The 27,187-nt window shown below is 36.2% G+C and overlaps 1 protein-coding gene across 3 annotated transcripts in view; it reads left to right on the forward strand.

Annotated features, from left to right (window-relative positions):
• The first annotated feature begins 31 nt into the window (after positions 1-31).
• Positions 32-27,187, forward strand: part of LOC111056458 (GRIP and coiled-coil domain-containing protein 1) — a 35,455-nt gene continuing 8,299 nt past the window's right edge. Inside the window, exons 1-9 of one of the 3 annotated variants that reach the window (XM_039433270.1) lie at positions 67-314; positions 1,916-2,100; positions 3,857-4,002; positions 7,889-8,065; positions 10,958-11,103; positions 15,063-15,312; positions 16,370-16,534; positions 18,134-18,296; positions 19,310-19,593. In XM_039433270.1, coding sequence (XP_039289204.1) covers positions 2,007-2,100; positions 3,857-4,002; positions 7,889-8,065; positions 10,958-11,103; positions 15,063-15,312; positions 16,370-16,534; positions 18,134-18,296; positions 19,310-19,593 — 1,425 coding nt within the window. In that variant the 5' untranslated portion in view covers positions 67-314; positions 1,916-2,006. Of the gene's footprint in view, positions 315-1,915; positions 2,101-3,856; positions 4,003-7,888; positions 8,066-10,957; positions 11,104-15,062; positions 15,313-16,369; positions 16,535-18,133; positions 18,297-19,309; positions 19,594-27,187 lie in introns of all 3 variants that reach the window. The other 2 variants (XM_039433272.1, XM_039433271.1) reach the window with 2 other exon arrangements.

The raw sequence follows: 27,187 nt of genomic DNA on the forward strand, positions 1-27,187 counted from the left end.
AATCAGATGGCTGAGTCACAGCTGAGTTGTCAGTTGTCACTTTTTCTCTGTTCTGTGGTGTTTTCCTGTTTTGGTTTCAAGCTTGGAGGTTATAATTTTACAAACAATATTTTTGTAAGTACTAAAATTAATTGCACTTACATAATTGACATCTCATCAAATTATTTAAAACGTCTTTGAACGTTTCAAATCAATAAGTAGAAATACAGAAATACTATTATTCCAATAGACATTCAAAAATTACATTGATGTAGTTTACTCCTATTGGAAGAATAATATTAATTTCATGTTTTTTGGAAGCTAATTCACATCCAGTAAGTACACATAACATTCACTTTCTTTTAAACGTCTGATCTGTTCAAAGACATTATAATATTGTAATTTATCAACCAATTTGTTTTGGGTGGAGAAATTTTGATCTGGTATTCTAATGAAAAGATCTAACCTAACTCTCTGCGTCGTCAAGTGGCCATCAAATGACCAGTTGATACTGGAGAATGAAAACTGAATATACTCTCAAAAAGATTTAGGCCTTGTTTACTGGTCCTGTAGAAACTCAACGACAGGGCTTTGCAACTGTGTGTCCGCCCGTCTACCTGTCTCCTCGGCATTTTGACCACAGGTGACACCTTATATCCTCTTGAAAGTATATCGCTCCCGTCAACTGGCAATGTATTGTCATTTTTGATGAAGAATCAATCAATAAACTGGTCATCCCGTCTGCATGTGACCCTCTGAAATCGCAGGTGACCTTCTGTCGTTACCGTGCACGACTCAGTGTCTCCTTGCTCCATCCTCGCATCACCTGGTCAACCCGTCTGTATGCCACCTCCTTAGAGAGTTGACAAGTTGTCAAGAACCGGTTCTAAAGGTGATATCCAGACGGGTTGACCGGGTGAAGAGGTAACACCCAGACGTCCAACCAACGTAAGAGTACATGGGTTTGGATGCAAGACTCTCTCTTATCATTATCCTGAATTCAATGTCTCCCAATCTCTTCATCTCCTTGATTAAAATCATCTTCATCATATTCATTTTGAGAATAATCGAACCATTTTTAACATTATCATTTTGATAATTATCAGATCAATACAAAATACCATTAATTTTCAACTGTACTTTCAGAACGAAATGTACATTCAGTATTCAGTAGTCTCCATCCATGACCAGCACTTGCTGGATAGATTGCCTCATAAAAAATAAAACTTAAAACTCGATAACTAGACTGAGATCAAGATGGGAGACCAGTAATAGATCTCAGAAAACATTGGATCGACTCATCATCCAGGGAGTAGAGAGCCAGACTCACAAGCTTCTCACAAAGTGCCTTCTTGAAGATTTTTCCCTCCTGTTCACGGAAATACACCGGCATCCTGTTGTAAATCTTAAGTGCACGGACAGGAAAGCCATTATGAGATCGAGTCAGTCTGGCCTGAGGCAAATTGATGTCATTCCTCCTCCTTGTGTTGTGACTATGTACATGTCCTCTTCTCAACAGTAACAGGGAACTAAAGAACTAATGTTTGATTGATGTATGTTATGTGGGATCTGTTGTGTTGAAATAGGAGGGATGGTAGATATTAGAATAAACTTTGACGTGTCATATACTGCGGGATCGTTGCTCCCTTAATGCAGTTCAGTAATTGTGACGAACAATAAAAGTAATGTAAGAGATACTGGCTATAGACCGTCATAATTCTCAGCCTCCTAAAGATTAGCGCATAGTGCTCCAGCCGATGAGATGAGGTGATGATCCGGAGGACCTTCTTCAGAGCTACATATTATGTGCTTTTTCATTACCTAATGAAGCAGATTCTCCCTGAACTAAAATTTTAGATTTAAATTCTTGAACATAATTTTCCAAGTTGACTAACTAATGTTTTTAAGTCTTCTAATTATGAAATCTAATTTTCAGAGGCATATCGAGAAACCCAAATAATTCCAGGTAATGATTGAATAAATCATCTCAACTCTTCGCCAAAATAAAATTGGCTGTTGATACAACAATGGAGAAACAGAAGTCAACATCAAAGAAGGAACTTTTGGAAATTATAAAAAAACAGGAAGAGGATCTTTCAAAATACAAGAAGAGGTTTCAAGGTAAGATTTACCCCTCAGGCAAAAACAAATTCAAAGTAGTAATATTTAAAATAATTGAAATGGTTGGACAATGGTGAAGACTTTCATGTTGCAATTTAAATACAATAAATAAATAAATTCTTTTATAAATATTTGCTGGCCAGGTTAGCCGAGTCGACTAAGACGTTGCACCCTCCAGCCTGCTGGTCGTGGGCTCGATTCCGGCGATAGGCATGGACGTTTGGTTATCTCATCAAATTACCCATGCACAAGCAAAATGCTCTGTGGACATCATCCGCAATGAAAAATTTATATTATCAAGATGCAACTCTCATCAAGTTGTTTGAAAAAAGAAAATATAGTTTTCCCCAACTAATTGATGTTACTTAGTTTATAGTTAACTTAACTTATGATGAGCATAATGCACTAGGAAGAGGGGAAGACCTAGGAAGGAATGGGAAAATTGTATCGCTCCAGATCTTGCAGAGAAGTGTCTTAAGGTGCATTTTCGTTTGTGCGTAAATTTCCGCAGTCGACGACGACAAGCATCGTTGACATTCATGTTATCCAAATTTACTATTAGTTCTGTGAACAGTAGACCTCGCGCGGTTATAACGACGTCCCAAACCATAAGCACATCCACACTGATACACTAACTATTTATTTTGATCAGATCATGCTTACACAAGATTTAATTATCATATAACGCTTTCCGGAATTTAGCGCGAGAAAACCAGAAGATATCTAGGCGCCCAGACGAGCTGTTATAAGTTCTTTGCATCCTATTTAATAGTGCATAAAAATTGCATCCAATGAGGCATGCAATTTATAGTCTACACAGCTGCTAATTTTTTACCAAGTTACATTGAGATATTGAATTGCAATTTATAGTCAACTCGACAGCTGATTTATGATGAATAATTCTATAGTCTAATTTTCACTCTATTATTGACGTATGAAGGAGGCTCCTTTTTTCCTTTTATATTATCCTTGAAATGCAAAATTTCCAAAAACCTTGTATATACGTTGACGCGCAAATTAAAAAGGAACATACCTATCAAATTTCATGAAAATCTATTACCGCGTTTCGCCGTAAATGCGCAACATATAAACATTTAAACATTAAGAGAAATGCCAAACCGTCGACTTGAATCTTAGACCTCACTTCTAAAATGTGCTGAAACAGCTGATCAAATAACTTTTCATCATTATTTGTCTTTATTATTTAAGAGTAAAACATTTCTAATAATATCAACATATTGCCATTTAAAAGTATAAGCTCAACCTGCCCCATTAAAACATAATCTTTTAGGTTATGTAGACAAATTGAAACCTACCCAATCTGAGATTCTCTCCCTGTCGTGGTCGACGACGGCATTCACGCCCAAACCAAAACCCAGCTTAATTGATGTTGTTGACTTAACAACTTATGATTAGCATTAACTGTAGAAGGCACTAGGAAGAGGGGAAGACCTAGGAAAGAATGGGAAAATTGTATCGCTCAAGTTCTTGCAGGGAAGTTTTTAACACCAAACGAAGCTCACGACCGAGACTCCTGGAAGCGACTGACCCGTAACGCCGACAGCACCTCAGTGGGAAAAGGCTGAGAAGAAGAAGACGATGAATGATGAGCATAAACTATCTACTCATTAGATTCAAAGAGTTTTCAGCTAAGTGATTTTCCCCTAACTCTTCCACAATCAATTCAATTCCACTGTAATCATCTGTATTCTTTATTCTCAAACTCCACATGAATTTTCACTTGTATTATTTTCAGATGTGGTCGCTACCCTCAAGAGAACACTCAAAGAGAAAGATGCTTTGGAATCGAGTTTGATGGTTATGAGAAATAACTCAAGCTCAGATACAACTTCGGTGAATTTGGATTGCTCTATAGATGACAATTCATCAACTTCATCCAAGGTAGGAGTCTTAAATCTTTCTTCAGAATACGATGGTTATTCATATTGAGGTCCAATAGAGAAATATATCAAACATTGTAAGCAAGATATGGAACGGCGGGAGAAGCCTCCACCAAAAATGTAAGCAATATTTGCCTACACCCAATATGTAAGGGAAAAAGAACTATGAATACAAAAAATGAACAGAATAACTAGAACTTTAATGAGTCTTTAACATATTTACATTTGAACAAAACAAGATTAATTTGATTATAAAATAATATTTTATATGAATTAATGGGGAAACACTCGCTTGCTGCTAATGAGGATTCAATGTTTGTGGTTATGAAAAATATATCAAACATTAACATACTCCATCCAAGGTAGGAGTCTAAAATCTTCCTTCAGAATAACGATGGAATATTCCTTCCTTCAAAATACGATGGTTATTCATATTGAGGTGCAATAGAGAAATATATCAAGGTTCGCCATTTTTCTCTCCCGTTCATGATTCGAATGATAGTGTTTGTACATAGTGAAGAATGAAAAACGTTATTTATGGTGAGGTCCACGTTGTAATGCAATATTTGATTAACATGGGTGTTGCTATCCTTGTCTATCATTCGACAAAGCAGATAGCGCCATCTCAGATGCAGGTCATGACACTCGTGTTCCTTATGGAGCGGTCATTATTTGGGGTCTTTATGGCGGTACATTTGAAATATTCCAATCTGCTCATAACAAAATCAAGCATTATGCTTTTTAAAAACAATAGGCTATTCTGGTTCAGATAATATGTAAATTCAGGTTTTCGATTTTTTAATAATGAAATTTCAATAATAAATGTTTCAATAATTCATTTTTATTATTGAAAATTGTTCTTATTCTTGTAACTTGTTATGATGTAACTTGTTGACCGAGCGAAGTGAGGTCTAAGATTCAAGTCGACGTTTTAGCATTTCTCTTAATGTTTAAATGTTTGAATGTTTAAATGTTTATATGTTGCGCATTTATGGCGAAACGCGGTAATATATTTTCATGAAATTTGACAGGTATGTTCCTTTTTAAATTGCGCGTCAACGTATATACAAGGTTCTTGGAAATTTTGCATTTCAAGGATAATATGGAAGGAAAAAGGAGCCTCCTTCATACGTCAATATTAGAGTGAAAATCAGACTATAGAAGTATTCATCATATATCAGCTGACGAGTTGACTATAAATTTCATGCCATGACGCATGCAATTCAATATCTCAATGTAACTTGGTAAAAAATTAACAGCTGTGTAGACTATAAATTGCATGCCTCATTGAATGCAATTTTTATGCACTATTAAATAGGATGCAAAGAACTTATAACAGCTCGTCTGGGCGCCCAGATGTCTTCTGGTTTTCTCGCGCTAAATTCTGGAAAGCGTTATATGATAATTAAATCTTGTGTAAGCATGATATGATCAAATAAATAGCTAGTGTATCAGTGTGGAAGTACTTATGGTTTGGGACGTCGTTATAACTGCGCGAGGTCTACTGTTCACAGAACTACTAGTAGGATGCAAAGAACTTATAACAGCTCGTCTGGGCGCCTGGTTTTCTCGCGCTAAATTCCGGAAAGCGTTATATGATAATTAAATCTTGTGTAAGCATGATCTGATCAAATAAATAGCTAGTGTATCAGTGTGGAAGTACTTATGGTTGGGACGTCGTTATAACTCGCGAGGTCTACTGTTCACAGAACTACTAGTAGGATGCAAAGAACTTATAACAGCTCGTCTGGGCGCTGGTTTTCTCGCGCTAAATTCCGGAAAGCGTTATATGATAATTAAATCTTGTGTAAGCATGATCTGATCAAATAAATAGCTAGTGTATCAGTGTGGAAGTACTTATGGTTTGGGACGTCGTTATAACTCGCGAGGTCTACTGTTCACAGAACTACTAGTAGGATGCAAAGAACTTATAACAGCTCGTCTGGGCGCCTGGTTTTCTCGCGCTAAATTCCGGAAAGCGTTATATGATAATTAAATCTTGTGTAAGCATGATCTGATCAAATAAATAGTTAGTGTATCAGTGTGGATGTGCTTATGGTTTGGGACGTCGTTATAACTGCGCGAGGTCTACTGTTCACAGAACTACTAGTTAGGACAAAAGGCAAACCTCAAAAAGAGTTGAAGTTCCCAATCTAAAAATCAACAACTCAGTTCCTAGTTTGAATCTAAATATTATTATTCTGTCGGAAGAAGTTATTTTATAATTCAAAGCCAAGAAATATTCCTTGAACACTATAACAAAATAACACATCATGTTGTTCAATCTATAATGATAACAGCTGATAGATTTGAAAATTGGTGAACTAGAACCCCATAAAATGGCGATTTTGCAATGCATCACGGGATTGTGTCATGACCTGTATTTATATACCTTGATGCAGATTGTTTTCTAACAATGTAGAAATATAATTAATTGACAAAATATTTAATCTCAGTTATAAGAATTTATTATTGAATGATTGAGAAATATAATTTCTTGACGAATAAAATTTAATTGATTATTTTAAACAAGAATGACTAGTTATTTTACATCAGATATATCAATACCAGCTATCCTCTATAGAAGGCAGTGGCAAGGCAGAAAATTGGCATCGCTGTTCTCATATCTTTCTTCTCTGTCATTATAACGTGGAGCTCATTATAGCTGTTCATATTGTACTGTCAATATTTGCAGTGGTAGAAGTCGTCGGGGTGATTTAAAGTATTTTATCATTTAGACTTCGGTATAGAAGTCATTGTCAAGGCAGAGAACCGGCAACGCTGCTCTTCCATCTTTCTCCACTGCCATTATAACGTGGACCTCACTATATGCTCCATGTCACATCGAACCACTTTCAATTTTTTTATTTGTTTGGAGTAAAATATTGTATGCATGTAGCACAAACTCAGAGTATGTGTATGTACATACTGAGCAGAATAGAATAAATTCGTAATTTTTACTTTTCCAGCCCTATTACCATAGGTAAGGAAAGTATTGCTTTCCGAAAAAAATTAAGGTACCCCAATTTCTAAATTTCTATACGTTTCAAGGTCCCCTGAGTCCAAAAAAGTGTTTTTTGTATTGGTCTGTGTGTGTGTGTGTGTGTGTGTGTGTGTGTGTGTGTGTGTGTGTATGAGTGTATGTGCGTCTCTGTACACGATATATCACCTCACAATTAACGGAATGACTTAAAATTTGGAACTTAAGGTCCTTACAATATAAGGATCCGACATGAACAATTTCAATCTAATGTCATTCAAGATGGGGGCTAAAATGGCAAAAATGTTGTCAAAAACAGGGGTTTTCGCGATTTTCTCAAAAACGGCTCCAACGATTTCGATCAAATTTATACCTAAAATGGTCATTGATAAGCTGTATCAACTGCCACAAGTCTCATATCTGTAAAAATGTCAGGAGCTCCGCCCCATCTATGTAAAGTTTGATTTTAGATTCCCAATTATCAGGCTTCAGATACAATTTAAACAAAAAAAATCAAGTGGAAAAGATTGAGCATGAAAATCTCTACAATTAATGTTCAGTAACATTTTCACCTAAAATTGAAAATAAGCTCGAAATTCGAGAAAATTTGATCATTCAATAGCAACCTGTTGGCAACTGTTGATTTTATTAGATCATTCACTATTAAGAGATAGCAGACTTCGTGTGTCTCCAACGTTATAGTCCTGTCACCAGCTGGCTCATATCTTTGAATAGTAGACTTGAGATGCGCATGTACACTAGCGTCAGGTGATCAATTTTCATAACGGCAAGGAAAGTTGTGTGAGTGCGCCACACCAGATTTTTTAATTTCACATTTTGAAGATGTACATTACCTAATGTTAATACTGAAAAGGATAGAAGAAATCGTTTTTTTTTTAATTTTCAGGTTGAAGATGTGCATTCAGAAGATGGCTCCAGTGCCAGTGCTAATGAAAGCGTCGATCATTTGAAGGGGCAGTTGGCAACACTGATGCAATCCATTGCCACTCTATCATCGGAGAAATCTCGCATGGAGGCCACTTTCCAAGCTGATAGGAAGGCATTGCGAGTTGAGAAGGAAGAGGTATGATCGCAAAAGTAGAATAGAAAGATCGCAAAATTTAAGAATATGTTATTCAATGTCGATCTTTTACTGCCCGGTTTCACTAAGATCAGTCAAGAGATTTGAACATGGTCAAGTCGCCTACGATTCACAAAGAGTGCACTGAAGATAAATGGCGATTGATTTTATCAATGCTTGATAAAAAGCATATTTTCAAACTATTTTAAAGTTTTAAAAAATAAAGGGTACTTCAAGATTTTTATATTGTTTTTATTAATTTTGATAAAAAGACTATAGTGAGATCCAAGTTGAACTGGATTTTTGTTTGTGCGTAAATACCATCGTCGATCACCACAGGGTGAGAATCTCAGACTGGGTAGATTTCAATTTGTCTACATAACCTAAAAGATTATGTTCAATTATGTTTTAATGGGGCGGGTTGAGCTTATACTCTTAAACGACAATTATGTTGATACTAGTAGGTAACCCGTGCTTTGCAAGGGGTCTATTTTAAAACTGCAAATGAAAACTTGACGTGATAAAAAATCGAAATTTGAAAATAGACCTATAACCATCCTCGGTTAATGAAGAGTCTATATGCAAAATTTCAAATTAATCAGTTGAGTATATTTCAGACGTGATGATGCGTCAAACATAATTCCCTATTCCTTACGTGTATAAGCCAGTTCTTTCCTTTATTATAGTATAGAAAACTGAAGAATACATAATACTTGGAAACCTCACAGAATCATATTGATTTTTCCAATACATCAATAAATTTTAGTTCGATTAGGATCCTCCTCAATTTGAATCAGGCAGCCTTTTGTTTTCCCAATTCCAAACAAAATACCTAAAATACTCGTTTCACTGGGAATTCGTGTCTGATAGTACATTATAACTGAAGAATATAAATTATTTCTTATTTTATTGTGATCTGCTCATGTTTTTCTTATGAAATTCAATTATAGGCCTACAGCATGAAGACTATGTCCAATTCATTTGTACTGGTGGCAAAATTTTACATTAAAAATAATTATTTGATAAAATCCAAGTTCAATAGTAATGAAAACAAATTCCTTCAAAAAATAATTGATAATAAATACGTTTCGAGGGAAAAAATTAAGAACAAAAAAATGGGAAGCCTCGGGGATTCGAGCCGAGTAACCATCGCTCCGTAAGCAGGCCTTTTACCGCTGCAGGTCTTATAACCTGCTCATAAACAGACACACTTTGGGCTATGAAACTTCATGTAGCCTACGGTAGCATAGATGAATTTGAACATTAATTCTGAAAAAATCTAGAAGGAAAATTGAAATTTGGGCATCCAGGTGCACGAGATTGATATTATTAGAATCTATGTTCAAAATTTGGAGATCTAAATCATTCCCGTTTTTCCGGTATGCAATCCACAAGTTGAGATGTTTTGATGCGAACAAACGAACACACGAACAAACACAACCCTACTCTCTCTTATTATATAGATTATTAGAAATGTTTAATTCTTTGATAATAAAGACAAATAATGAAAAGTTATTTGATCAGCTGTTTTAGCACACTTGAAATTTGGACAATATGAATGTCAAAAATGCTTGTCGTCGTCGACTGCAGAAATTACGCACAAACGAAAATGTACCTTTATAATTGCAGTGGAGAAAGATAGGAAAACAACGTTGCCGATCCTCACTGTCTTGTCAATGCCTTCTTGATACAGGTTTATTATTGTAATACTAAGGCCCGGTTGCACAACAGCCGGTTAAATTTTAACCGTGATTAATTCCACGAGAACCAATCAGAGAAACCGTCTTTTCAATACCGCCTTCTCTCATTGATTCTCGTGGAATTAATAACGGTTAAAATTTAACCGGCTTTTGTGCAACCGGACCTAATTGTTCATTCTCGTTTTAAAAAATCAATTATATTCTATTAAGCAAGGAATTATATTTTTCAATAATTTCATAATGAATTTTTATAATTAAGATGAAATATTTTGTTAATTAATTATTAATTCTATATAGTTGAAAGCCGATCTGGCAACAGAGCAAAGCGATTGATTGATTGATTGAGTACTTTATTTTTTTATGTAGATTACAATACAATATAAACTGGCTTATACACTTATATACAATAGCTTACAATACAGCGAGAGAGATAGCGATATCCGCTTTGTTGAATGATAGACAAGGATAGCAATACCATTGTTAATCAAACACTGCCATTATAACGTGGACCTCACTATAGATGTTTATTCAGTATGGATATCTACCACAATATCACTTTCACAACTACTCAGAATTCAGAAAGCTTTTATCATAGAGAAACGATAGCATAGATATCACATGGTATTGGGAGTTAATGTCGCAGCTTTTACTGTTATCCCAAGCTGGTAGTTCTTTCCTATGTAGCTCATAGTTCTTTCCTATGCAGCTGCGTGACGCTGGTAGTCTCTCAAATTGTGCCGTTCATACACTATCACCCCAACAAAACAGTAAAAATTGACAATAATCGACAGTAATCAGCTTGAGATAACAGTAAAAGTTGCGACATAAATTCCCTATACCATGGGATATCTACTTACGCTATTGTTTCTCTATGCTTTTATCCAGTGTAGTTATATAATGCTTACCCGGTTTGACCATGTTCAAATGTATAGACCGAGCTATACGTATATGATAGCGTTTTGATATGTGTTGAGAACCTCCCCTAGGTTGCTCTTTTTTGACTTATCCTCAGTCTGATTATTCGGATGAAATTATAAATTGAATTGAATTGAGCATGGTGAAACCGAGCACTAGGCCTCAATTCTAAATCTTGAAAAAATCATCGACAAAAACTTAGTGAAATTGTTTGACGTACTATTCATAAACGTATTGACTGTTTGTAAAGTCTAATATTGTGTTTTCAACTGTCCAATAGCAAGAAAAAACCCTGAAAGATCTTCACAGAAAACTGGAAGAACAGGCTCAATCACATTCGACTGAGGTGGAAAATTATAAGACAAAACTGATGTTGGAGAGGCGCCAGAGAGAGAAAGAACATCAGGATCATGGAATGATGATAAGGTACGTTCAGCTATTGAAATCCTCAAATTAATTTTTATTTCAAGTAGCAATCACAATAAATTTTAAAATAATAGCAATGAATAATTAGCTTAATTCAGCTTCATAGAAAAAAATCATTGATTTTGATTGAGAAATCATTCTATTCTGTATTATCTATATTGAGTTTTTTATATTTGTAACATTTTATTGTGTTTTATTTGTTTCGTAATTCTTTGTAATTTTGTTTTGTATGTTTTTAATTTTAAATTTGATGAATTATAATGTCAAGTTACTGTTGAAGCCTACAGTAGAAGAGGTCTACACACTAATAGAATAATTACATAGGCTTATTGGTATTTATAATAGGCTATTTACATGATAATCATCTGCGTCTTCATTGATCATCGAGTTTTTGAGAAGAGTCAAGTAAAATTTTTTCAACCATACATGAATTTTTAGGAGCTTCTGAAACCAATTTATAGAGAGTTTACATGAGAAAACGTTAAATAAAAATATTTTTTTTTACCTGAAGTCCAAGACCCGTATTCAAAACGATTTTAAGCTAGAACTCAGTTAAGTTAAGGACTTCAGTAAAGCCTAGTTTATACGATGCCAATTGGCGAGACAATTGTCATCACGTGGTTGCCAATTGTCCAATGCCAGTCCAGCAGAGCGTGAAGATGCTTCTACTGGGCCAACTATTGCCAGGAATGTCGAAAACTGTGAGGCGAAAACATGGCTGAATGCTTGTCGTCTGTTGTGTCCCGTGAGGACTTGTAACGAATGTTAAACCAGCTATGCAATTCAATTCAATTCAATTTATTTGCCATATATACAAGATTTATACAATTTACAAATTCACATAATAATTTATTGGGTACATCATACAGAAATTCAGAATATACTCAATTCTAGAAATAATAAAAATAAATTAGATATAACATAACTGAAATCCCAGTTGTACTCATTTTACCGGCAATAATTGCTAGCAGAGACACGTGTCTGATCGCTAGCAATGAGTTCAGTTCCAATCATTGAAAGATTTTTTCTTTGACTGAAACACAAAAAAATAACTTTGTTGAAATTCACAAAATCACAATATTATTTTAGGTATTCACCAAATCAATCTATTATGTGTAATTTTATGATTAAAAGTCTATTTTGAAAAATATTCTAGTTTTTACCCATTCATCAATATCTTTTGTAATTTTTTTGTTTATTTTATGGGTGAATAAGTTTAAGGGAATCATATTAATCAGCATATTGCAGTTGTGTTCATACTGTCTTCTACTTACTGAAAGTCTGTAGAATCTGACCATGAATTCATCAATGAGTCTTGCAATATGCTGGAAGAGGAGATATATAAGAAGAGGGAAAGAAATAGCTCATCTCTATTGATAATCTCTCCATTCATCATCACTTCCTTCATAATGTCGAACCATTTGAGGGTCGGAATGCACAAATCGGCTGACCCACAACCAGATTTAGCACTTTTTTGAGTTTGGTCAATATTAAACGTACCGCGAAACGATTTTATTTTAGTTTTCACTTCAGCTGCACCAAAGCCATGAACGTTCATTGCAGCGAGTGCAGTTTGCCGCGCATTCTTATCCTTATACAATTCGTTTCTCTGATCTCATAAACATCTTTGATCCTTATAAAGCTCAACAAATTTAATATTCATATCGTCCCCCATTTATTATTATTTATTATTATTATTATATTTTTGTTGTGTGAAGCCACAAATTCTGAGCGGTGCTCAAGTGGCATAAAACATGTCATTTTTAGAATGGACTCACATGAATGCTCTAAAACATTCCTCAATGGTATAAGGACAAGCCTCTACCAGTGTCCTAATTATCTTTGAAACAAATAACTTATAACTGCTACACAGCCTTATATCCTCGGGAATGCAATTAAAACACTTGAGTCCTGAATAATACGGTCCCTTTTCGAGAAGAGTCAGTCTATGGATAGGGAACTGGAATAATCATGTATTTTTACCTCGTGTTTCATAAGTATGACAAATTCGGTTAGCATTAAAAATATTTTTGTTTTTGAACACAAACGAAACAACTTCAAGAAAGTATATCGCTGGAACTGTAAGTAGTCGGAGTGCCTGGAATATGGTCTTACAGGAGAAAGATGGACCCACTGCCCCCAAAATCCGAAGTGCTTTTTTCTGCATTTTTAAGTTTGTGTTCAAATGAATTCTTCCAGCCCCCCAAAACAAAATACTAAATCTAATAAGTGAAAGAAAATACCCATGGTAAACCTTTAGAGCTGTCTTGAGATTTGAATTCGACTTAACAGTCCTCAGAGCAAAGAGGTGCATTTAGGTGCCATTTTCGTTGGAACTTTAGAAGACGTCCAACCTAACCTAGAAAACGTCTCACACAATGAATTGTTTTGATTGAACTGGCCAATAAAAACAAAACAGCGCACTGGCCTGCACCGTTCATACCGCGACAATTGAGATTCCGAGTGGTGGGGGGCTCGCTGGGCCCAGCCTGTTGTCCTCAGTCTACTGCTGGAGACTGTTGAATTTCGGGCCAATTGTCGGGACAGTTGGCAAGACAATTGGCCTGAAGTGTTTACACTATAATTTCATGTCAGTCAGTTGCCTTATGACAATAATTATTCCACCAATTGGCATCGTATAAACTAGGCTTTATACGAAGACAATAATTTCATGCCAGTCAGTTGCCTTATGACAATTTTCTCGCTAATTGGCATCGTATAAACTAGGCTTAAAGCCTGGTTTTCACTAGTAGAGTTAGTGGTCAAGTAACTGGCATACTAACTCTACTGAGCCAACTCTACTCTACTTACTTGGTCTAGTAACTGTTTTCACTACAATTGAGAATAGTAGGTAAAGTGTGTTGTCTAGTGAACAGAACTCTACCCTAATAGCTCGAGACTGTTTTCATTAGCATAGTGGTGGTAGAGTAGAGTGAGAAGCGGTGGTGTGGGAAGGCAAGTGGTAGAGTACTATCCCACGGTGCTATCCCATTCTACTCTACTAAAAAATAGTACTCTACCATGAACGTTTTCAATGGGAGAGTTTACAAGATAGTTAATACTTGCCCAGGGAACTCTACCACTAACTCTACTAATGAAAACCAGGCTTAAGTCAACTAGAGTGAGGTCCACGTTATAATGGCAGTGGAGAAAGAGAGGAGAGCAGCGTAGCTGGTTCTCTTTCTTGCCACTGCCTTCTGTAGAGGATAGCTGATACCGGTATATCTTATGTAATATTGACTGTTCATTCTTGTCAAATATACCCAATTACATTCTACTAGCCGTCAGGCTCGCTTCGCTCGCCATATCCGTCTAGCCAGGGGGCTCCTCCCCCTGGACCCCCGTATAAAATGAGATAAGCGGGCTCGCTTCGCTCGCCATATCAGGCGATATAATATTCCCAGGAATAGCTCTGATTGAAGTAGCTGTGCCCAATCAATTTTTCCGCGATAAGTGCATTTCAATCTTCAACATGGTGCCAACCTAACAAAGTCAACTCAACTTGATGCCAACCTGACAAAATTATTAATTTAGTTACAGTTAACAACTGTTTCGAAGAGGTACTCTCTCTAGATTATAGTTCTATGGTAACATATGCTATGGACATTTTTCAATTATAATTAAGAGATTGGAATAAGAAGAATATACATGCTAAAAGACGAACTTTGAACCCTTAAAAACCACCCCCTTAGAGCTAAAATATTGCCAAAAGATTTCTTAGTGCGCCTCTAAAGGGCCAACTGAACATACCTACCAAATTTGAACGTTTTTGGTCCGGTAGATTTTTAGTTCTGCGAGTGAGTGAGTGAGTGAGTCAGTCAGTCAGTGAGTGAGTGCCATTTCGCTTTTATATATATAGATTCGTCAAGAGAATATATGTTTCAATCATTCAATTATAGATTGATTTATGGCTGTGTTCACACCATACTCCCATTTCAATCGATATCTGTTCTTTGCAGAGAATTGCAGAAACTGGTGGAAGAGGAGCGAAGTAAAAAGGAGAATGCCCTGAAGAATTACACCGACTGCAAACGTGAGCTGATCGCTGCACAGAGTGTGGCCGAAGTCAGGGAGAAAGAGTTGAACAGTCAGCTGGAGAATTTCAAGAGGCGTCTGATGAAAGAGCAGGACAGTTCGGCGCCTCTTCTCTCCTCTCTCCAACAGGAAATTAGCGCTATGCGGGACCAACACTCGGTGGCCTTACAGAAGGTAATGAATCCAGTTGCTTTTCCAAAAAGTATCTAGCAAGCTGTTTTTTACCCACTACCATAGGTAAGGACTTTCAAAGTGGGAGAACGATGGCGGCGCGCATGCAAAAGTTCTGTCAAGCTGTCAGAAGGGTAAATCAGTGACGTACGAAGAGAGCGTGCACTGAAATGACGCGCGCTCTCTTCGTACCTCTACGATTTGAGTTTGACAAGGGTTCAAAATTCAGGTTGAGTATATATATAGCTCAAAACATACACACACACACACACACATTGTTCTCCACATTAGAACAAGCGTAAGCGAAATTCTTACTTTTTACTTACTGAAGGCATTTTCTGCTTGTTTTTATTTTTAGAAAACTCTCTCTAAGAACTTTAGAGAGAATTGATCAATCAGCTTCAAATTTTGAACACTAATTCTTCAAACCTTTTTACAGGACAAGTTTACAGGACGAGCAGACATGGTTCTCACTGAAGCAGGAAACTTATTGAAGCATCTCAAAGAAATCAGCTTCGAATTCATCTGCACTCCCCTCAGCCTAGTATAAGGGACATCAATTTGCTGCCTATTTCCTGTATCATACTGATGATAGTCCTCCCTACATGGAAATGATTCAATATTTTTTCTCACATTCAGTGACAGCAAAAATACAAATAAGCTATAAACAGTCATTATTCCTTGGTTAATGAACAACGGTTTGCAGTGGTCCAGGTAGTTAGCATCAGAAATAATTCTAACTGCCCTTTTCTGAATCAGCAGGATTTTTAGGGCATCAGGAGAACATCCCCATAAGGATAGGCCATACAAAAAAGTGCTTTGAAAAAAGGCAAAGTAGGTTATCCTTAAATAATGCCTTGGGACACATTTAAACTGTGTAAAAGGTAGAGAACCCGGCTCAACCAGAACAGACATAGTCTTTATGAGGGCTCCAGGTTATGAGGGTTCTGTATCGCTTCTCACAGCAGCCGTAGTTTAGTATGGATCACTCCGAAGAATCATAGAAAGTGTTGTTTTAATATGGAATATCTAATAATTAAAAATGAATGTGATATTCCAGGAACAAGAACGGGCCAGTCATGCAGAGAATCAGACCAAGAAACTGGTGGCCATGCATGAGGAGCGTGTTGCCAACCTTGAAGCGCGGTTGGCAGAACTGTCCAACACGGTTGGTAACTATGATCGTGTAAAAGAGGAGGATCAGTGTGCCATTCGAAAATTGAAGGTAAGTCTCACCAGAGACAAATGATCTAGGTATTATTGAACGGTATCTACTCTATGGTTCTACTTTATAAATAGATATTTATCTCGGGCCACTCCCGTGTTTCGGATGGACACGTTAAGCCGTCGGTCCCGGCTGCCTAAAAAGCAGTCGTTAGGTCATGTCAGAGGCCCTGAAATTGATCAGTTGCGACCTGAAAACTCTGACACCAGACCTGAGCCAGCCAGGTCACTCGATATTATTATTATTATTATTATTACTTTATAAATAGCAGAATAATATTATTGTATTATCATAGCCGTTCTGTCTTATCATGATCATGATGTACATATGCATAATGATATAGGTATCAAGATGATTTATGCATCAAGATTCAATGATGATATCATTCGACATCATGATTGATAAATGAGACGAAGAAGTATGGCTACTGGATACAAAGATAATTTTTATTTTAGCTAGTGTATTGGGTAGATTATGCTTACAAGAATACATGACTGAAGTCATACCAAGTTTTAGGGAGGCCACTTACGACAGGACAAGTGTGTTGAACATGTGTTTACACACATGCTCGTCATGCATGTTGCGTGATCAGCGAGCGACTTTGAACAAGAAACAACTGCTTGACGGCAGCTTCTAACATGATATAAACACCAATTAACTATAAATAAACCACTAGAAAATTGAAAATTGTAATGATACAGAAATAATGTAACCTCATAGAGCAGCGACAAAAAGTGAAAGATACAAAAACCTAACCTCAAACATTTTTGTTCAAGTCTTTCTCTTTGATGAGACAACCATGTATGACGACATGTGTATACCAGAAAATTCAGGCTAAAATTTATTCTACCCAGAAGAACCCACACCATCCTCGCGCAACTGAGATCGGTCTACTCTGTGATTCTGAACAGTTACATGTCCAGAGTCGCGGAGGATGTGACCGATGTCTGTCCCGACTGTGGTAATGGACCCCACTCCACGGACCATCTTTTAAGCTGCCCCACGAAGCCGACAAATTTAACAACCGCCAGCCTCTAGGCCGACCCTTGCAGGGTGGCCCGCTTCCTGGGCCTTGAGACGGAGGAAGAGTAAAACAATGTGGTCCTGAGTTGCTACTACAACAACATGTGTATACACACTTGTTCTCTCGTTTGAGGCCACCCTAAATGAGGTCTCACACCAAAGCTGGGCCAGGCCGAGCCGAGCCGAACGGAATCCGGCCAAGCGGATTCTGCCTTCTTTCAGTTTAGTTCGATCTTCCCAGGTAGTGAGTTTTGTATTTTTAACCAAAAAATGTCTTAAACAGCGAATCGGCAATCGGCTTCGGTGCGAACGCAGGTAGATTCCGTTCGGCTCGGCATCGCATCGATCCGCCCGGCTCGGCTCGGCTCGGCCCAGCTTTGGTATGAAATCCGCCTAACACAGCTCTTCAGTGAACAGTTATTATTATTTTTGTGTTATATTATATAATACGTTTTTTCTCGATTAAAGTGGTAGAAAAGTTTGTTATTTCTGTTGGAGCTAAACTGAATAGTATATTGACACTTGTATTAGTCTATTTATATTGAATTATTGATACAGTATTATTTCAATATACAGGATAGACTTGCCCAGCTAGAGCTGGATCACAATGATGAGACTGAATTAGAAAAGGACGGAGAAACTTCTTTGGATGTTGAAACATTAGTATCCAAATTGAAACATATCAAATCGTTGGTGGATAAATTCAATGAGGAGTCCGAAAATCCAGTTGATGTTCAGGGTAAGTACAGTAAAGTACTTAGTTAATAATCACTTTTCAATAATTAAATCACGATATAGCAGTCTGATTTTTATGATTGGAAGCTATCAGCTTCTACTCACGTTTGTTGAGCGCTTTTGGACGCCATGTCCATTTTCAAGTTTTTTTTATCACATTTTAGTTTTTACTTTCCCTACAACTAATGGTGCCATTGATAGAATTATGTCATTAATGCTACACTCGTAAAAGTGATCTCAAAAGCAGTCGTTAGGTCATGTCAGAGGCCCTGAAATTGATCAGTTGCGACCTGAAAACTCCGACACCAGACCTGAACCAGCCAGGTCACTCGATATTTTTACTAATATAAAGCGATCTCAACAAAACCTTGCCCATCATGATTAAATCGTAAAAACGATCTCAAAAGCAGTCGTTAGGTCATGTCAGAGGCCCTGAAATTGATCAGTTGTGACCTGAAAACTCTGACACCAGACCTGAGCCAGCCAGGTCACTCGATATTATTACTATTATAAAGCGATCTCAACAAAACCTTGACCATCATGATTGAAATAATTCAATCGTTTTGTTTGGCAAAAGGCTGCAAACAGACGCAAGCTCTTACTTTACCAGCTGGCTGGTGCGTTTGGATGGAGGTCAGGTCAAGCAGTTGATTGCCCTGAAGTGGACACGCCCACTTCAGGAAACATCTCCACACAATTGGACTCAGAAATGAAAGTCTAAGCTATTCAAAGTCTATTTATACTAAGCTATGAGGAAATTACATTGAAAAAATTACTTTGTTCGAGATTATCCATGTATGAATTTCAATTAGCAGTTTTCTATTAAATCTACTAGTGATAAATGGATAGGAATAACATTGATGTGCTTCCATACGTGATATAAAAATTACCTTAAAATACCTGATAACATACTTGGGATACTCAATAAGCTTCGGTTGACTTGTGAGTTCTTTGAACCTTCGGATCCTTGAATCCGTCCCTTTAAAATATACATTCATCTCTTTGTTTACATTTCAGCTGTACTTTTCGGCGATAAAGAACTGATGAACCTCAACAAATACGCGAGCTCAGACCATTCTCTGTGTCTTGAAGAGTACCAAGCATTGAAGAATGAGTTCGAGGAGTACAAAAAGATGGTTAAGAAGAACCCAGTTCCATTTTCGCCGAGCAAAGAAGACACCGGAAAAGTGGAGAAACTAGAGAGAAAGCTGTCGATTGTTAGTGAAAAAGCTAGAGATCTTCAGGATCAGCAAGTCTACACGATCAAGCATTATGAGGAGCAGATTCGTGACATTCATAAGGTAATGCCAATAATATTTATTAAATGAATAATATTGATGAAATTTGTTGAATAAGACGCTGAAGATGTGTTTGTTTCAACACGAAACTGTAGTCATGCGTACAAATCTAATTGACCGAGCGAAGTAAGGTCTAAGATTCAAGTCGACGGTTTGGCATTTCTCTTAATGTTTAAATGTTTATATGTTGCGCATTTACGGCAAAACGCGGTAATAGATTTTTATGAAACTTGACAGGTATGTTCCTTTTTTAATTGCGCGTCGACGTATATACAAGGTTTTTGGAAATTTTGCATTTCAAGGATAATATAAAAGGAAAAAGGAGCCTTCTTCATACGCCAATATTAGAGTTAAAATCAGACTATAGAATTATTCATCATGAAATTCGAGAAAATGTGATTATTTCAATTGCAAACTGTTGGCAACTGTTGATTCTATTAAATCATTCACAATGAAGAGATAGCAGACTTCGTGTGTCTCCAGCGTTGTTGTCCTGTCACCAGCTGGCTCAGATCTTCGAATAGTAGACTTGAGATGCGCGTGAACACTAGCGTCAGGTGATCAATTTTCATAACGGCAAGGAAAGTTGTGTGAGTGCGCCACACCAGATTTTTTACTTCCCTTTCCCTACCCACTACCATAGGTAAGGAAAGTATTGCTTCCAAAAAAATTCAAGGTTAGGTACCTCAATTTCAATTTTTCGTCTCAAGGCCCCCCTCGTTTCATCCATTTTAAATGACAATGAAGTTTTCTTTTTCCAGTAAATTTGAAACTCAATATTTCGTGACATAATCAATGAGTGGCAACCTATCAACATTTAACAATTGTTACCGTTCTTGATTAGTAGCCTTGAAGTTACACTAGGTTCTGTGACAGAGAAAACTAACCATAGACTATAATGTTAACAATAATTAAGCTAAATTACAGAACAAATATACAGACAGACAAAAGTTTCTTAATTTCAAAAATTCATTGAACAAAATAAAACATGCTGTACTCATTCATTGTAATACAAAAAAAAACCTAATAAACATTTTGTGTCACAACATCATCCTACAACCTAAATATTATCGTATATAAATTTTCAAGTGTCTAAAATAAAATGAAAGTGTTGGGAACGCGACTAGGTTCCACCCCGTCTACTTGTCCCCTTTTAAAACCGGATTTTAGTGGACAAGTTGACAAGCCATACCCGTTTATTTGTCTCCTTTCTGAGGAGGTGACAACTAGTCGCGGGGACACCCTGACGCGAGGGTGCGAGGTGTCAAGTTGTCGTTTACGGTCATGACTAGTTGGCACCTTTGGTCCAGTAGGTGTCAAGTAGTCGGGGTGACAACTTGACGGCAATGGTATATTTTTACGAGGGTACAAGTAGTCGCCTATGGCCAAAATGACCAGGTGTCAAGTAGTCGGGGTGACAACTGGATGGTGACCCAAAGTATTTATTCAAATTTTAAATAAATCTTAATGTGGCTTAGGTTTCAAGGAAAACGATGAGAAACATATATTTAAGGAAATGAGCACAATGAATAATATGAAAATGGTTTAATGAAATAATAATATAGATAATAAAATAATCATATAGAATTCATAATTATTATAGTCTGATTTCTGGCTCCATAGCAAAGTGCTATCTGGAGGAGACTGAGAATATTTTCCATTTAATAGAAACACTTACAGGGGCTACTTTTGTACAAATTAATAAAAACAATATAAAAACCTTGTAGTACCCTTTATTATTAAAAACTTTATTAAAACTTGTTGAAATATTTTAAAGTTTTTAATAATAAAGGGTACTATAAGGTTTTTTTTAATCCATTTAATAGATATGCTTCATAAAAACGTTTCTATCCTTTTGCTGATCAATGGAGAATGGTATCATTCTATAGCCCGGCTGCTGTAAGATGCAACAAAGCAATACATATAGAATCTATGGAGTGAAACAAAACAAAAACAACCTTGTTTTTTAAATCCTCTTGCAATGAATGAATGGGAAAAAGGGCGTAGCTTTCTGTCTTCAAATCATATTCTGAGATTTAAAAGAACAGCAAGCCAAACATTAGGGTATAGAATAGAATAGATTTTATTCTTTTAAGCATATAGATTACACAATAGGAAACGTCACAATGTTCAAAACATACAATAATAAAAAACAATCAAAAACACTGACTATCATATGATTTAGCTCATACATAAATAATGTTACAAACATATAGGCTATATAATTCAAATATATTCTCATACACGAAAATTATTGCCAACCTAATATTAGTACATTATGGAACATATATTTGAAAATAATTACTAATTATATCCCTATCCATATCAAAAAATTCCGACAGTGAGTATAGAGGATTTTCTGTCAAGAGAGTTTTCAATCTACTTTTAAACAAAGGAGCAAACATGTTTCTCACTAAAGCAGGAAACTTATTGAAGATTCTCAAAGAAATTAGCTTCGAATTCATCTGCACCCCCCTCAGCCTAGTTTAAGGAACAGTGAATATAGAGGATTTTCTGTCAAGAGAGTTTTCAATCTACGTTTAAACAAAGGAGCAGACATGGTTCTCACTGAAGTAGGAAACTTATTGAAGAATCTCAAAGAAATCAGCTTCGAATTCATCTGCACTCCCCTCAGCCTAGTATAAGGAACATCAATTTGCTGCCTATATCCTGTATCATACTGATGATAGTCATCCCTACATGGAAATGATTCAATATTTTTTCTCACATTCAGTGACAGTAAAAAGACAAATAAGCTATAAACAGTCATTATTTCTTGGTCAATGAATAACGGTTTCCAGTGGTCCAGGTAGTTAGCATCAGAAATAATTTCAACTGCCCTTTTCTGAATCAGCAGGATTTTTAGGGCATCAGGAGCACATCCCCATAAGGATAGGCCATACAAAAAAGTGATTTGGAAAAAGGCAAAGTAGGTTATCCTCAAATAATGCCTTGGGACACATTCCTTTAATCTGCGTAAAAGGTAGAAAACCTGGCTCAACCTAGAACAGACATAGTCTATCTGAGGGCTCCAGGTTATGAGGGTTCTGTATCGCTTCTCACAGCAGCCGTAGTTTAGTATGGATCACTCCGAAGAATCATTGAAAGTGTTGTTTTAATATGGAATATCTAATAATTAATAATTAAAAATGAATGTGATATTCCAGGAACAAGAACGGGCCAGTCATGCAGAGAATCAGACCAAGAAACTGGTGGCCATGCATGAGGAGCGTGTTGCCAACCTTGAAGCGCGGTTGGCAGAACTGTCCAACACGGTTGGTAACTATGATCGTGTAAAAGAGGAGGATCAGTGTGCCATTCGAAAATTGAAGGTAAGTTCCACCAGAGACAAATTCAAATTCATTTATTTGCCATAAAATAATACAGATTGATAAAATAAATATTCTAACTTACAAAATGGCACTACCGGCAAAGAAAAACTTGTGAGTTCGAACAACTAGGTATAGCAAACATGTCAATAGAAAGAAAATAGAGCTTATTCAAACCACTAGAATAAATAAAATTACGGAAACCAGGTCACATCTCAATCCTTACAAACGATAAGACAAAGTAACAAAATTACAAGCAAATGACGAACTCAAAAAGACCAATACAAGGAAGCCATGACAAATATTTTTTAAAATTTATAACACAAGAATGAAACACTACATAATGGATATAGATGATTTAAAATAAACAGATAATTTAAAAAAAAAAAACAGATAAAATAATCACAGATTTTCTGGAGAAGCCGTGTCTATTTCTATAAGATCTATAGTTTCAATCAAAGAGTTATGCATCTTCAAGGTCTTTGGTTTCAATATTTTGTTTTGCAGCCATGGTATTATTATGCGTGCCCATCAGTATCAATATTCTCACATTTGAAAAAAACTAATTTGATTGGTGATTAAAAATAATCAAATGAACTAAATAATGCTGAAAAACTTATATTTTTTTATTGTAAAAAAAAAATTTTCATTAGATGGAAAGATTATCACGGAACTGGATGAATTATATCATATGAAATAAAAATTCAAACTTGAACTGAGTTTGTTAACATTTCAAACAGGTGACATCAGATACTTGTGGATGTGAAAACTCCGTGAGGTTTACTGTTCACAGAATTACTTGTAGTGATACAGAAATAATGTAACCTCATAGAGCAGCGACAAAAAATGAACAAAAATTCGAAGATACAAAAACCTAACCTCAAACATTTTTGTTCAAGCCTTTCACTGTGATGAGACAACCATGTGTGTATAAACATGTGTTCAACACACTTGTTCTATTGTTATTGGCCACCTTAGCACAGCTCTTCAGTGAGCAGTTATTATCATTTTTGTGTTATAATCATATGATTTTTCTCGATTAAAGTGGTAGAAAAGTTTGTTTTTTCTGTTGGACCTTAACTGAATAGTATATTGAAACTTGGCCAAACGAAAATGGGTCCCTCAAGGTCAAAGCTTGCTCTTGACACCACCACCCGTCTCTACCAACACTGTTGCCACTTTTTCCTAAGGGTGGCTAGTAAGAGAGAAAGTGAATGTGTGCGTGAGAGAGGGTGTGATAGTAAAGTATTGTTATTGTGGGGAGTATTGTTTGTCTTCTCTGTCCAAAGCCTGGATGAAGTGTGATGGGAATCAAATGAGAATTCATGCGAATTGAAAAATGCAGAGTGAAGTGGGCATTACAAGAATATTGACTAAAATAAATAAAATTACATCACTCCACTTCCAATTGATTATTATAAGTCTTCAAGTAACCTTTATGAAGTAATAGCTCAGTTTATAAATAGTTGCATTTATAAAGAAAAATCTAATCATCATTATAAAATTGGATCTCTTGATGTCATGACTCAAGAAAGAGTTATACATTATACATAACAATATTCTTTCCTTCATTTCATGATGTTGAAGAATATAGCGGATGATGGGAGGAGGTAACGGGGGATGTTATTGTTCCAACTTCAAAGAATGACACAATAGAACTTTTGAACCTGACGTGCTCAAAAGAATTTGTGACAGGTAGTGTCGTAAAAGAGGAAGAGGGATGGTATGAGAAGGAAAGAGCGATGTTCAGGGTGTAGAAATATAGTCAATGTATATAGACTGGTCGAGTGAGGGGTGGCCACCAGTGGCAACATTGCAGTGGCCTTGAGAGACCCATTTTCGCTTGGTAAACTATAGTCTATTTATATTGAATTATTGATACGGTATTGTTTTAATATACAGGATAGAATTGCCCAGCTAGAGCTCGATCACAATGATGAGACTGAATTAGAAAAGGACGGAGAAACTTCTTTGGATGTTGAAACATTAGTATCCAAATTGAAACATATCAAATCGTTGGTGGATAAATGCAATGAGGATTCCGAAAATCCAGTTGATATTCAGGGTAAGTACAGCAAAGCTGCGTTTACACCAACTTAATCCATATAGATTCTATTAGATTGAATAAAACTTTTCGCCTCACTGCACAGAAAGCAGCTGTTTTCCAGTCCCTACGTAGACCTGAAAGACATTGTTTGCAGACGACTCTCGTCTGACGTCAGAACAGGTTTCTTTCCGGCCTTGAAAAGAGTACCCTTTCCAGCCGCTAACATGGAACTAAGAGAGGTGATCAAAAAACAGCTGATCAAAAAAACTTTTCATTATTTGTGTTCATTATTCAATAATTAAAACATTTAAAATAATATCATCTTATTGTCATTTGAAAGAATAAAAAAGTATAAACTCAACCTCCCACATAATTGAACATAATCTTTTAGGTTATTTAGACAAATCAGAATAAAAAAAAAAATACTTGGACAATTTCCTGATATTCAGATTACCTCAGATTTGCTAGAGCTATGACCTTCCACTTCTGCTTTCGGAAGTGCTTAGTAAACAATTATTATTATATAAATATATTGTTTATTTTTCTGTGTGGCGAAAAATAGCGTTCGCACCACGGGCAAAAATGTTTTTCCGGCTCTCAATCTTTTCTAGTCCTCGGCCTACGGCCTCGGACTTGAAAACCGATTTCGAGCCGGAAAAGTCTAATTTTCGGCCCTAGGTGCGAAATATACTATTTCATACACATGATGAACATATGTGTTTGTCAAGTTCCGTTCAATCCAATAGAATCTAGAAGAATAAAGTTAGGTACATACATTTTGTTATTAACTTTGGTGTAAACTCAGCTTAATACTAATCCTTATCATCATATACTAAAAACTTTAGTTTTAACTCTTCAATTCCACTTTCCTTTACGAACTGTTTGTTAATGATCACTTTTCAATAATTGAATCACGATATAGCAGTCTGATTTTTATGATTGGAAGCTATCAGCTTCTACTCACGTTTGTTGAGCGCTTTTGGACACCATGTCCACTTTCAAGTTTTTTTTATCACATTTTAGTTTTTACTTCCCCTACCATTGATGCCATTGATAGAATTATGTCATTAATGCTACACTCGTAAAAACGATCTCAAAAGCAGTCGTTAGGTCATGTCAGAGACCCTGAAATTGATCAGTTGCGACCTGAAAACTCTGACACCAGACCTCAGCCAGCCAGGTCACTCGATATTATTACTATTATAAAGCGATCTCAACAAAACCTTGCCCATCATGATTGAAATAATTCAATCGTTTTGTTTGGCAAAAGGCTGCAAACAGACGCAAGCTCTTACTTCACCAGCTGGCTGGTGAGTTTAGATGGAGGTCAGGTCAAGCAGTTGATTGCCCTGAAGTGGACACGCCCACTTCAGGAAACATCTCCACACAATTGGAGAGTGAGGAAGGGAAGAGAAAAAGTGAGTGAGGAAGGGAAGAGAAAAAGTGAGTGAGGAAGGGAAGAGAAAAAGAGAGTGAGGAAGGGAAGAGAAAAAGTGAGTGAGGAAGGGAAGAGAAATAGCAGAGTGAAGGTATACGGAAAAGTAAAGAATAGTTGAAAATTACATAAAAACATGAGAAGTCTTTATACTAAGCTATGAGGAAATTACATTGCCAAAATTACATTGTTCGAGATTATCCATGTATGAATTTCAATTAGCAGTTTTCTATTAAATTTACTAGTGATAAATGGATATAGTGAGGTCCACATTATAATGGCAGTGTACGATTGACAATACTGTTGCTGTCCTTTTCTATCATACAACAAAACAGATAGCACTATCTCTCTCTCGCTTTGCAATGTTGTCTATTTGCCAGAATATTTTATGTTTACTTTTGACAGTGACTGTACAAAACTGAACAAACCATATTCTCAGCCGCCATTCTTTTTCTTCATTCTATCAAAATACTTGAGTACACAAGTCGTATAATTGATTTAAAATGTATTTTTGAAACAATGAAATAATTTTTAAACATTACTGTATGAGGAACACAAATTTAAATACCTGAAATGACATTTTAAAAGTTGATAACTAACCATCCTAGACTTCATCCATGCTTAAGTTAGCCTACCCCTATAGGTTAGACCTAATCGTACCGGTGTAAATAATATTGAAAAGTTATTTCAGAATTAATCCATTGAAACTACTTATTTTTGAATAGGATTTATATTTTTCTTTTATTTTGAAAGGAAATTGGAATAGAATACCCACCAAATAGCTCA

The sequence above is a fragment of the Nilaparvata lugens genome, chromosome 7, assembly GCF_014356525.2.
Source record: "Nilaparvata lugens isolate BPH chromosome 7, ASM1435652v1, whole genome shotgun sequence".
Taxonomy (NCBI): Eukaryota; Metazoa; Arthropoda; class Insecta; order Hemiptera; family Delphacidae; genus Nilaparvata; species Nilaparvata lugens.